Source organism: Lethenteron reissneri, chromosome 24, assembly GCF_015708825.2.
Source record: "Lethenteron reissneri isolate LAM-NWPU_2019-01 chromosome 24, ASM1570882v1, whole genome shotgun sequence".
In the NCBI taxonomy this organism is placed as follows: Eukaryota; Metazoa; Chordata; class Hyperoartia; order Petromyzontiformes; family Petromyzontidae; genus Lethenteron; species Lethenteron reissneri.
In genome coordinates this window covers 3,318,177-3,332,563 of record NC_083802.1, presented here as the reverse complement: position 1 = coordinate 3,332,563, position 14,387 = coordinate 3,318,177, and the positions used below count along the sequence as shown (strand labels likewise).

At 47.6% G+C, this 14,387-nt stretch overlaps 1 protein-coding gene across 1 annotated transcript in view; it reads left to right on the top strand.

Moving 5' to 3' along the window:
- Positions 1–14,387, top strand: part of LOC133346425 (ceramide transfer protein-like) — a 113,860-nt gene that overhangs the window by 47,602 nt on the left and 51,871 nt on the right. The window contains 2 exon segments of the mRNA XM_061557985.1: positions 2,673–2,780; positions 4,582–4,714. Of these exon segments, the coding sequence (XP_061413969.1) occupies positions 2,673–2,780; positions 4,582–4,714 (241 nt within the window).

Sequence of the window (14,387 nt, the reverse complement as noted above, 5' to 3'; positions counted from 1 at the left end):
TTTTAATATGAAGGAGACATGTTTTTTACGTGGAGAGATGGATTAAAAGTGAAGGAGACGGTGCTTATTGTATTATTTATATAATCTACAACAATGCTCGTAATTATTTAAAGTTATGCTTGAAGTAAGGAAGGTTGCCGCATTGTTGGCAAAGGCTAACGTGCCAGTATGTATTATGTGCCATAGAAAAGAATGTAAGAATTGTATATTCAGCCATTTATGCTGGGCTGTGTTGGAGATTATGAACTAATGCAATGTGTCATTATTCAGTTTGCTGTGATTTGGCGATACTACAATATATCCTACGCTATAAGATCCACGATAATCATATAATTAGATTTTTTAAATATCGTCAGTGATTAGGTTGCTCGTGTAATATTCCTTCAATACTTCAAAATGATAATATTGCAGCAATCCCAGTTCTTGGTCTTCTGATTTGGTGACAAAGTAATGGGACGGTTATCTGTTAGCCGTATTGGGAGAGAAAATTACCGTTTTATCTTTGTCCTTGCAGAAGAGAATTGTTCTTTTTTATTGTCACAGCTGGAACCTATGCAAATTGAGTGCAGAACCGAATCTCATAAGACTTAACTCTGACACACTTTTGTACAGCCGGTTATGACTAGGCCAGGGGTCGGCAACCTACGGCTCCGGAGCCGCATGCGGCTCTTTACGGGCTGCTTCTTGACGATATGTACGTATGTACAGTATGTACTCAGATGCATTGCGGCTCTTGAAATACTGAATTTTGTACCGAATTGGAAAGAAATGGCTCTTCTTGTTATTTTGGTTGCCGACTCCTGGACTAGGCTGACACTGTCAACTCTCACAGGGCTTGAGAACCTTGGCGCCATCATAGTTGGCCACCCGGATTCGAGCCTCGATATCTCAGCGGTGCCACCTCAGTGTTTTGAAACTCTGAAGTCACTTGCCTACCTGCTGTTGCACCACTTCAAGATAATTATTCCAGGTGGGCAGGTGGTTCAGATGCCAGAGCGTTGAGCCGGCACGACTGAGATTTTGGCAGAGAGTTCCACGTTGGGAAACTGCCCATGGCTATAAAGCCCGATCTCAACCATAGCGGGTTGATGGTCTCAGCTCGGTTACGAATAACTGCACAAAAACAAAAACTCCCCTCGTAATAGATTGATTTGAGTTTGCGCTTAATTTGACTAAATTCCATTTCTGAGAATGAAAAAATATATATAAATGGTTGACTGCCATGCGACAATCTGAATCTCATAGCCGTGTGGGGAGAGCACACCGCCTGCTGTGTAAAGATAAAAAGTGACTTGAAAATTTTTTGCAGAACTTAAAAAAATATATGCCATTTTTCGGACAGACGAGATACGCTTCTCTGTGATATTTACAAATGGATTCTTCCCGTCATGGCTAAATTCCATTGGCATGTTTGGCATAAGTTGGGAAAAATAAGACATTTTTAGGTAATATTAATATTTGTCTTGGCACCACCTTAGTGCCACCTACAGAAACATGAGCAAAACCCTTCCCACCCATCCGCTATGACAGAAGCAGCACTCGCACAGATACAACTCCCCCTGTTCACCTCCTCCCCCCACCTTGTGCTGGTTAGTGCCACTTGTTCATACACGCACGCACATGAACCTCGTATATGCACGCACACGACCTCGTACACACGCGCATGTCCTCATAAATACACACACTCACGACCTCGTACACACACGAGCACGACCTCACACATGCACACGACCTCAGGAATGTTACTAAACAATTGAAATTTTACTAAATAAGGCCCACTGAGCTATATAGCTCTTTTTAAGAAGTGACCTGGCCACAAATGATAGCTCAACGAAGTGGCTTTCTTGTGGAAATTTATAGCAGCCAAAGTCTCAAAACGCATGTTGCTAAATATGGAGGGAAAGAACTGGAGGACCCGGAGAAAAATCGCAGGGAGAACATGCAAACCCCAAATATATATAGCATGAGGGTTGGGATCGAACCCACGACCTCCTGTGCACCAAGCGAGGTAGTTAACTTCTCGCCACCGCGGCGCCCCGTGGACGAACCTATCTTTGTGTTGGCTCGTTGGCTCAACATGAAGTAATTGTAGTAAAAGCCTCTCACTGTACTCAATGCTCACCTCGTTTTGTTTTGTCAGCATTGTGTTGGTTGCTGTGCTAAATATATAACCCAATTTCACCCCTTGTATTAACTCCAGGATTCATTAGCAGAAGAGATTTGTTTATCTCAGTGGACCCTGTGCTTGTTCTAAATAAAGTTAATTGGTTGGCCAATTGCAAGAGGGATACATTACTGTTGCGTTTCAGTGATGTTCATTGCTGTAATATTTTTAAAGAAAATAAACATGCAGACACCAGTGTTCCCAATGGAAATTATTGTTGCGATTAAAGTACGGAGGTGTTTTAGTGACCAGATCATATAGCTTCGACTACTAAACTTTTAAGGAACTTTTTGACACTGGAAGCAGACTGATATAGAATGCCAGGTAAGATGAGATGCCTCTGAGAACTTTCTGATGGGACTCGGGCTCGAAGTCCATAGATCTGATGCTGTGGGGTGGCACCACTTACTCAGCTGTGATGATGACTTTTTGACTGAACGTTCGGGAGCTGTGTGTGATGGAAAGTGATAACTTCCATGTGTTTGGTGGGCATGTTGTTGTGTTCCAGGCGGAGTCTGGCTATGGATCTGAAGCAAATCTGCGCCGCCATGGCTCCATGCTGTCGGTCACTTCTGCTACGAGCAGCTTCTCGGCCACCTCAACCTCTTCCTTAAAGGTGCCACCCGTGGGCTCTTAAATGGATTGATATCTACAAAGTTGCTGGCGGTCGTTCAAACAAACGTTTGGGTTAAGTTCAGAGAGTATATTAAGTGCAGAATTTACCAATTCCATGGTCTGTATTTCAGTATTTATTTTTTTTGTTCATGCAAATTAAGTATTTATGGATGCATTGCATAAGGAAAGAAAGCCACTGCCTTGGTGCAATTAGCACACTGGATCTGCAATTCAAGGATCGCCAGTTTGATTGAATCTCCCAGCGACACAGTTGAAACAATGGGACACGTTTTAAAATTCTTCCCACCCACCTTCCCCTGCTTTCTACCCAGTGGTGTAAAAGGGTACAGCACACACAGTTGGTCGATCAGTGGGATGCATGCTGTGGGGTAGAGTGGGTACTCCCACTTGTTCACATCTGGCCAGAGTGGAAGAGTAGGCCAAATACCCTCTCGAGGGGGCTCCACAGAGCTCCATCTAGCGTCGGCTATAGTCACGTGAGCAAGCAGTTGCGTGGCAGCACCTTTACCCTTTCAAACAAAGTCGAGTGGCTCGGCATGATATCCGGGACATTTCTATAAATGTTTCCATGCATACTCGTGCATAACCATAAAAATGTAGATTGTATCAAAAGGGAACAACATTTATGTGAAGATTAAAATCTGGCTGAATATTTCAACAATCATAGGTTTTGTTTTCTATGCCAGCATTCAGTGCGGGTTACTGATTAATCAGCTGCTCATGCCTTGCCCATGACCTCCCCTTGTCCTACACTTGGGAAACCAACTCTGCAACATTGAGCAGACAATTCGTACGCCTCATTTCCATGCCCCTCTACATACAAACATACATGAGAATAGTTGTCTTATTGCGTCCTATCAATCAGACGCTGTGACAAAATGTTTTATGTTTTTTGTTCCTGGGTAGTAAGTGTTATTTCCCAATTGCTTATGCCTCAAGAGTACAGAAAATGGCTTATTCCCCACAAACTTTGCGTTTGTGACCAGGACAGTGATATTTATAAATGTACCTATTTTCAATGAGAAAACGTGCGCATTTGTGTTATTCCTTTACATAAAGTCCTGATCACAAAAGCAAAGTTTGTGGGGAATAATAGCCATTTTCTATACTTTTGAGGCATAAACAATTAGAAAATAACACTTACTGTACTGGTTTCAACATTCGGTGCCTAATCAGCATAGTTAGGCCTGCTTAAACCAATGCTGGTGAACCGCCAGATGTTTATTCTTCAAACACCCACTCTTATCAGATATTAGTCTTGGTTCAATACTAAACTTTTTTCTAAATATGGGTTATTTTGATTTAACAGTTGTTTTTTCTGGTTAGCAGGAGCCCACAATGCCCCCTTTAGGTGTGGTACAATGTCGCTCATTGCTTCCAACGAAACATGCTTGCAGTGTATTCTCTGCAATACTTCTGCTTTTATTCTTTTAGAGTGACAAAGTATTGTAACTAATTATTTAAATGGATAATTGCTTTTGATTTCACTGGCACAAAATCTCACTATTGGATAAAGGCCCTCCAAAAGTCGTCGCCAACTGTTCTAGTCCTGCGAAGTAGCCATCTATTCAACACCTCTACCCGCGCTAATTTCATCGCTCCGTCTACGTAAAGAACGTATTTCCAGGCGTGTGTTTTCCTCCTTTGCCTACCGCTCGGGCCGATGGTCTCAACCGCTGATGACAAGTCCCGCCCAGAAGCCCGCTTGCCTTTGCACGGCCTCGACCACGTGGCATCTCGACGCAAAAGGCAAGCGGTGGCTGTGTCTCTTTTCGCTGCAGAAGGGGCGCAGCCTCAGGGAGAAGTTGTTGGAGCTGGAAACGTTCCGAGACATCCTGTGCCGCCAGGTGGACTCGCTACAGAAGTACTTCAACGCCTGCGCGGGTTCCAAGGACTACCTGCACCGGGACACAGGTGAGGCAACTGGGGCAGGACGGTCTTCGCGGGGCCATTGTGCGTTACCATCGTTACGTCAAAATGGAGTTTCGTAAGCGGTGCTCGATTTTATTGAATACCGTTCCTTATTAAAGCAAATTGTTTTGCATGTTCTGCCCCGTGGTCGTGTGGATTTTTCTCAGGGTCCTCCGGTTTTTCCCTCCACGTTTAGAAACGTGCGTTTTGAGGATTTGGCTGCTATAAATTTCCACGTGATAAGCCAAGTTCGGTGAGTTGTCATTTGTGGCCAGGTCACTTCTGAAAAAGAGCTATGTAGCTCAGTGGGCCTTACCTGGTAAAATTAAAATTGAATCTAAAAAAAATATATATAAAAAATATCTATTGCATTGACTATGTTAGACATCAACATAACTGAGTAATTTACATAATGTTGTAAATCTGACAAAATAATAGGTTTTACCCTGGCAATAAAACATAATTTTAAACACCAAATAGACACCTTTTGCAAGGCATCAAGTCTGCAATTAATCACACGTACCTGTGGCAAGACACGCAAATAAGAATGCTCTGTTGCAAATCTACTGTTGAATAAGGCCATCCCTGTGCCATGTTGGCTCAGGTGGTTGTTTAACCCCTGCACAGTATTTGACTTCGGCAGTTCTTGTGGCTTTTTGGCGGGCACGCCTGTTGGTGGATCGCACAATTACGTGAACTCGCCCAACCCACTGGGGCTGCGAGGTTGCCATCTCCTGGCTTGCCAGGGTATTCAATGCCACAAAAGGATGTATCTCCATTTGTATTCAGTCTATACGGAGATAGAGTTGTTACCATCCTCGCCTGCGTGGGCGTTCTCTGGGTACACGTGGTTCCTCCCGCGTGTATAATCACTCGTGAATTAATTAGGTCCACAGAGCTTGGGCACTTGTTATTGCTGGTTCTGGCTGCTCTACCAATCTATAAGAATAAGTTTGACCCTGTCTGGCAATAAAACAGTTGTGTTGAAATGTTACAACACCAAACAGAAACCTGCAAGAAATCATGTCTACATTAACCACATGTACCCGTGGCGAACATGCAAACAAAAAGACATGCTCTGATGGTATATGCATTGTTTTTGAAACTGAATGGACCACACCAGAGAAAGCTTTTTTTAAAGCCTCATCTCAAACGGTGTTAGACTAGAGGACGCCAAAAGGCAAACAGCACCAAGACAATGCCACTATCAGGACATTGAGAGCTCAGGGTGAGCAGCTACATCATGGGACCCCCCCTTGCCAGCATCAAAATATAAGAATAGGTTTTACCCTTTCTGGCGTTAAGATGTTAAAACACCAAACAGAAACTTTTTAGTCGAACACTGTGCGGCTCTAAAGAAAGCTGTCTCTGTTGTGGACCAATCGGTTTGTACTTGTTAAAATTAATGTTTATAACTTACAGCAAATTGTGAATCATTATATCCGATTACATTTTCGGTGGGGATGGTCGTATACAATGTGGCTCTGTGCGCAGCTGGGCAATCTGTCTTACTTGAGATTCTCACCTGCATTGTAATTTGTAACTAATCAGTTTGTATCATCCATATATTAATAACTACCTTATTGCAATTTTTTACATTTTCACAAGCACATTTTCAGTCCCCATTGCCTGCGTGCGGGAGAATTGTTATTCTCCAGGATGGATTTTTTGTATTCATCAGTCTCACCTGTTGATGGATATCACGCTGGATTCCATAACATCATTGTTAACCTCATGTGTCTTTGCGAATATACTTTATCGCACTCATCGTTTGTAACTCAAGGTCAGTACCCTGACACTTTCTCTATAAATAAATACAAGATTGGAGACTCGAATAAGACTGTTCGCCAGATTATCTGTGCACCCAGTCACGTTTTCTTCTACCATTCCCATCTTAAGTTTAGTTGGTTAGTTTTACTCATTAATAAGTTAACAGGAACAAATGAAACAACCCTGGGATAGAAGACTAAACATCAACTTGCACTGTAAATCATCCACAGCCACTCGGCAGCCAACTTGTCATACTGACATTTGTTTTTGAGCTTTGTTTTAAATTATATAACGGTAGCAAATGTGTGGCCCATTACACACAATCACTGTCACGATTGAAAAACACAGGAGAGTTACGTTTTTAACTCTATAAGTCCGTAAACTCATTTCAGTTTTCAACATAACCTCGGGCACTTAACCATAAACCATACGGAAGTTTATCATGCCTAATTTTTTTACCAGAGCCTAATCTGCATGATCTAATTGTATGTATAACACTGCTTGGCTGCCCGGTGCGATATTTAAATTAATAATTGATTGGGAAGGTTCACAATACCTATTAAGAACCATTTAGTAGTTAACATTAAAATGGCAGTGTTCCTTTTAAAGTGGCCAAATGGCTCATTGTATAACCGGAGAGTGGTTGGTGAGTTCCAGGCGGTTGGAGTGGCGACCGACTGGAATGCAGCCACAGTCGAGCTCACAGCGAGCCTGAAACGTGGTATATGCAGAGAAAATACGCTGGCTTATTCCAGATTTTCCACACACAAATAACACTGGGATGTATACGAAGAACATTGCTATAAAACGTTGCGGTGTGCAGAGAAAAGCACTGCTAGCATTTAAAGATACCGAATTTAAATATAGTGATTGTTTAACTTGCTCTTTGTGCATACATTTCAATTCAGTAAATTACTCGCTAAGTAATGTATTATTTCTACATGCTCAAACTAATATGTTTTTTTATCTTATTAAATTTGTACTTTTAGTCAGCCTTCGAATGTTACCCGTATTTAATTGACGTTCTTGGAGTTCCATAGCATGTCAAGAACATTTTTTAAGTTCATCATTGCGACTGTGTAGATTACGCACAGACCCACTGTAGCATTGTAGCCTTAGGGAGCATTCCCTGGGGGCAATGAGACATTTACAATGACCTCCTTATGCAATTGTTAGTGCAGTTATCTTGCTTCGTGGACTCAGATATGGTAGGTTAAACAAAGGTGATGGTAAACCCGATTGGAAGTGAATGCTAGAAATGTAGTTGTTTTAATAAGTCGAGTCTGACTCAGTGCTCTAAAACGTGTGATTTATTTTCCTAATACTGGTAAAAGGATCCATATATATGAAAATATTGCTTGCCAAACAGAGCTTTCTACCATCAACAGCAGTAATAGCTGTATAAGCTATGTTTTTTTTACACTTGTGTAATAAAAGGACTCAGACACTTCTTGCTGACTCCGTGTCCTTTATTTGGGGTTCGCGTTCTCCTTCCCACACGGCACTCCTCCTGAGACTCTCTCCCTGGCAGCCCCACATCTGCCTTCGCTCCCGTAGCCTTCCACGCTCCTGCAGCTCCGCTGCAGGCTCTTGGTGCAGCCCTCTGGCTGCTCCCCCAGCAGCTCCATCGCTGCTCCCTGTTCCTCCGTGCGTGGCGATCTCGCCACCTCCCAATGTCAGCCCTTCGTGGCCTCTATGGCTATCTCGCCATTTCCTACCTCAGCCCTTCGTGGCCTCTGTGGCTATCTCGCCACTTCCTACCTCAGCCCTTCGTGGCCTCTGTGGCTATCTCGCCACTTCCTACCTCAGCCCTTCGTGGCCTCTGTGGCTATCTCGCCATCTCCAACCTCAATCCTCCACTCTCTCTTCCACCCCGCTGGCTGGCGCCGTCATGAGCCCCTCAGCCACCAGGCTGAGGCACGGCGACCACCCAACGTGTTCACCACCCTTCACTCCCCCGACTGACCCAGATAGCTTCCTGTCTCCCCGCTATAACTTCTCCCCCACGTCACCCTGACTCCTCCCTCTCGGATCGTCATATCCGCCCCGCCCATTTACGCCCGCATTACACTACCCTCCCCCGTACAGAAAATCCCAGCCGTCCTCGGCTGAAACAGAACAAAATAATGCGGGCGAAGGCATCACAATCAGGAGTCCCCCAGACACAACGGAGATTATAACAACAACAACACAAGCAACGAAAGGGGAGGTATCAGGAACTGGAACAGAACACCGGCCTGTCCTCCGCGCAACATCAACAAGAATAAAAATGGCACAATGAACAAAAACGGCAACTGACACGCAAGAACGGCCAACGCGCACAATCCAGAAATGTGATGTTTTAGTGCGTGTCCATGTTGCAGTTCCATCCGCTCGGCTCAAGTCCAACGTCAAAGAGCAAGTGGTAGAGCAGAATGACGAACGGCGCTCAATTGCTCCTTCAAGTCCTCATCCAGCTAGCACACCAGGTAACACCCAGTGCGACGGGAGCTGAAGAATCTGTGACGAGAAGGAGAATCCAATCCCCTGAGGCACAGCACAACAACGCACATCCGCATGTCGTACACGACAGCCACCCGGCCTCAGGGTAGTGGAGATGATGTAAATCCAGCCCGCTTAAAAAAAACTCCCCATAAATACCCAAAATAACGCAATGGATGCCCCATTATTTACATTTTAACAACAATATTATTTACACGTGACAACAACAACAACAAAATTTCCTGCTCTTACCCACCAGCAGTCCTCCCTTGAGGACCAGCACAGACATCGCACGTACACAGCATGTACCCACGGTCACTCTCAGCAACCCAACAAAACGCCTAATCGCACACCCTCGTGTGGAGAGAGCCACGCTCCCCAGCGGTAACGTTTAACTCGCCCTAACCCCCACCGTGGTCGTCAACCCACAGCAACATCCACTGACCATACTCTCAGCTAGTGCAATTTCGGGGATGAGCAGCAACTCGGCCATGCTCCTCCCTTACTATCCCATCGGAGATGGACACACACCTGCCTCGTATAGTCCGATGCTTTATAGCCCAGGGAAGGTTCATCCCCCGGCAATGCCAGACCCCATGGACTCCCCCCACGGGGCAATGTTGTCTTATAGAGACAATAACACCCTAACCCAGATCCCGTGAGCCCCCGGCACACCAGGTTCAGTCTGCCACCGCACAACTGAACCATGACTCCCCGAGCCATATGAGCACATGGCCCATTAGTTTAAGACATACCACGGAGGTTTCGCCTCCGGGCTGTCAGGTCAGCCATCAGCCATAGGCCGAAGTGACCACAACTCGTGCATCACCCACTCAACAATGGCAGGCATAACAGATGGAATATTTGCCCCACCGCGGTTTTTCCCGCGCGCTCAAAATGGCGTCCCCCTTCGCCCAGCGCGTTCGCGCAATATCTCGCGCGCACTCAAAATGGCGGCCCTTTCCGCAAAGCGCATCGTCACCATACCCCGCGTGCGCGCAAAATGGCGGCCCAACGTGCGAACACGTGGCCAGTTTTCTCCATTCGTGCACCCCAGCTTCCCTTAGCTGGGGGTCACAAGACGCATCCCCCGTCACGTTATAACAACCCCACCAACGATAGACGCACAGCCCCAGCTTGCTGCGCACAGCTGTCATATCGTGGAATTTTTAACCAATATTTTACCAACCACATTGGTTACACAACCCAACTCGCCAAGCAACTCGTGGTTGCATGCGATCAACCGAATACGCGACGCCACTTGGCGCCAATTTACGATCCCATTAGCATTAACATCTAAGCCACCCACAACGGCGTCATCGCGCACCCTCATGCTCAAAAGCTCAATTACCCCTATAATATACACGCAATCTCGTGTGCACAACACCCATACAACCAAATTTTTGTGTCCCCCCTCGAATTTGTTACCAATTTCCAACAGGTACGCACAATATAATAACAATCTCAATTCCAATAGTCAACCACTGCATCGCACCCCATAACCATACAGAACGGTATAACAGCACATGCAATCAGCATATCGCGATCACACGCGTACATTTAAGCACAATAGCAAGCAGATCTGCAGGCAACCAACACCATTAATCCTGTCGTAACTTTGCAGCAACAACACAATTATTCTCTCTCTTGCAACAATCGCATCGCACACAGCACCTCGCAGCACAATACACCAAAAAAATATATATTATTTTTTTCCAATTAAGCCCATCGCACAAGGTAACCCACAAATAATACAGCGCAAGATACCCGACGCTCCCAAGTTAATAATTAACTTCACCATCAAGATAACAACTCCACTCAGCAGCGCACACACACAATTTGACACTCAGCAAATACAGCAGACTCTCCGTCCATTCTCAACACACGCACACACTTACATTGACACCAAGCAACAAGCAGATAGCGCGTTCATCGTTATTACACACACATACACACAGTCCGAACCGCGCTCCGCACAATCGAGTCATAAGAGAAAACCAAAATAGCCCCCCGGCCCTCGAAAGATGTGAGGTGTGTGTTAAGGCCGGGTGCGTATCGTTATGACTCGCCCGGGGCTGCAGCAAGAAGAGGACGGCAGGGTGGCAACTTGAGACGCCTCGCAGAACTCGTTCGGCGACTTGAAGGCTCCGTTGTCACGCACCCGAGCCAGGACGGGAAGCTCCCGCCCCAGCAGCTGCAGCATCGGCGTCTTCTCCTCGCAGCACCCCCTCGAAAAACAGCAGCTCACAGCAGGCTGCTCACCCCGCGGCACCTCCAGATGGCAGCGCAAGGCTGCCTCTCCGCCGCGATGTTGAAGATGGCGGCGTCCTCCCGCCGCGGTGAAGACAAGATGGCGGCTTCCCGCCTTTTCTCCCCTGCCACGCCCAAGATGGCGTCTTCGTGCCACGTGGCAGATGGCGCTGGCAGCGCAGGAAAGGCGGAGGCCTGCGGATCACCACCGGGCCTCCCCGACGCCGTCCTCGGCGTGGTGAACTCACACAGTTGCGCCAGCACGATTTTCAAGGTCTCCATCTGCGCCGCCATCTGTCTCCATCGTAAGTTGGCATCCTCCGGCACAGACAGGTCCACCAACGCGGCGACACCTTGCTCACCCGGACCCGTACTCGTTCCAGCACGGATCTCCTCTTCCATCGCAGGCAGGTCCACCGTCTGAGGAAGGTCGTCGTCGTCTGATGATGTAGCAGATGATGGCGCAGGAATATTCTTTTTTTTTTTTTTCTCTCAGTTGTTTTGAGATGCCGTTTCACTTCTGACTCCAGTGTAATAAAGGGGACTCAGACACTTCTTGCTGACTCCGTGTCCTTTATTTGGGGTTCGCGTTCTCCTTCCCACACGGCACTTCTCCTGAGACTCTCTCCCTGGCAGCCCCACATCTGCCTTCGCTCCCGTAGCCTTCCACGCTCCTGCAGCTCCGCTGCAGGCTCTTGGTGCAGCCCTCTGGCTGCTCCCCCAGCAGCTCCATCGCTGCTCCCTGTTCCTCCGTGCGTGGCGATCTCGCCACCTCCCAATGTCAGCCCTTCGTGGCCTCTATGGCTATCTCGCCATTTCCTACCTCAGCCCTTCGTGGCCTCTGTGGCTATCTCGCCACTTCCTACCTCAGCCCTTCGTGGCCTCTGTGGCTATCTCGCCACTTCCTACCTCAGCCCTTCGTGGCCTCTGTGGCTATCTCGCCATCTCCAACCTCAATCCTCCACTCTCTCTTCCACCCCGCTGGCTGGCGCCGTCATGAGCCCCTCAGCCACCAGGCTGAGGCACGGCGACCACCCAACGTGTTCACCACCCTTCACTCCCCCGACTGACCCAGATAGCTTCCTGTCTCCCCGCTATAACTTCTCCCCCACGTCACCCTGACTCCTCCCTCTCGGATCGTCATATCCGCCCCGCCCATTTACGCCCGCATTACACTACCCTCCCCCGTACAGAAAATCCCAGCCGTCCTCGGCTGAAACAGAACAAAATAATGCGGGCGAAGGCATCACAATCAGGAGTCCCCCAGACACAACGGAGATTATAACAACAACAACACAAGCAACGAAAGGGGAGGTATCAGGAACTGGAACAGAACACCGGCCTGTCCTCCGCGCAACATCAACAAGAATAAAAATGGCACAATGAACAAAAACGGCAACTGACACGCAAGAACGGCCAACGCGCACAATCCAGAAATGTGATGTTTTAGTGCGTGTCCATGTTGCAGTTCCATCCGCTCGGCTCAAGTCCAACGTCAAAGAGCAAGTGGTAGAGCAGAATGACGAACGGCGCTCAATTGCTCCTTCAAGTCCTCATCCAGCTAGCACACCAGGTAACACCCAGTGCGACGGGAGCTGAAGAATCTGTGACGAGAAGGAGAATCCAATCCCCTGAGGCACAGCACAACAACGCACATCCGCATGTCGTACACGACAGCCACCCGGCCTCAGGGTAGTGGAGATGATGTAAATCCAGCCCGCTTAAAAAAAACTCCCCATAAATACCCAAAATAACGCAATGGATGCCCCATTATTTACATTTTAACAACAATATTATTTACACGTGACAACAACAACAACAAAATTTCCTGCTCTTACCCACCAGCAGTCCTCCCTTGAGGACCAGCACAGACATCGCACGTACACAGCATGTACCCACGGTCACTCTCAGCAACCCAACAAAACGCCTAATCGCACACCCTCGTGTGGAGAGAGCCACGCTCCCCAGCGGTAACGTTTAACTCGCCCTAACCCCCACCGTGGTCGTCAACCCACAGCAACATCCACTGACCATACTCTCAGCTAGTGCAATTTCGGGGATGAGCAGCAACTCGGCCATGCTCCTCCCTTACTATCCCATCGGAGATGGACACACACCAGCCTCGTATAGTCCGATGCTTTATAGCCCAGGGAAGGTTCATCCCCCGGCAATGCCAGACCCCATGGACTCCCCCCACGGGGCAATGTTCTCTTATAGAGACAATAACACCCTAACCCAGATCCCGTGAGCCCCCGGCACACCAGGTTCAGTCTGCCACCGCACAACTGAACCATGACTCCCCGAGCCATATGAGCACATGGCCCATTAGTTTAAGACATACCACGGAGGTTTCGCCTCCGGGCTGTCAGGTCAGCCATCAGCCATAGGCCGAAGTGACCACAACTCGTGCATCACCCACTCAACAATGGCAGGCATAACAGATGGAATATTTGCCCCACCGCGGTTTTTCCCGCGCGCTCAAAATGGCGTCCCCCTTCGCCCAGCGCGTTCGCGCAATATCTCGCGCGCACTCAAAATGGCGGCCCTTTCCGCAAAGCGCATCGTCACCATACCCCGCGTGCGCGCAAAATGGCGGCCCAACGTGCGAACACGTGGCCAGTTTTCTCCATTCGTGCACCCCAGCTTCCCTTAGCTGGGGGTCACAAGACGCATCCCCCGTCACGTTATAACAACCCCACCAACGATAGACGCACAGCCCCAGCTTGCTGCGCACAGCTGTCATATCGTGGAATTTTTAACCAATATTTTACCAACCACATTGGTTACACAACCCAACTCGCCAAGCAACTCGTGGTTGCATGCGATCAACCGAATACGCGACGCCACTTGGCGCCAATTTACGATCCCATTAGCATTAACATCTAAGCCACCCACAACGGCGTCATCGCGCACCCTCATGCTCAAAAGCTCAATTACCCCTATAATATACACGCAATCTCGTGTGCACAACACCCATACAACCAAATTTTTGTGTCCCCCCTCGAATTTGTTACCAATTTCCAACAGGTACGCACAATATAATAACAATCTCAATTCCAATAGTCAACCACTGCATCGCACCCCATAACCATACAGAACGGTATAACAGCACATGCAATCAGCATATCGCGATCACACGCGTACATTTAAGCACAATAGCAAGCAGATCTGCAGG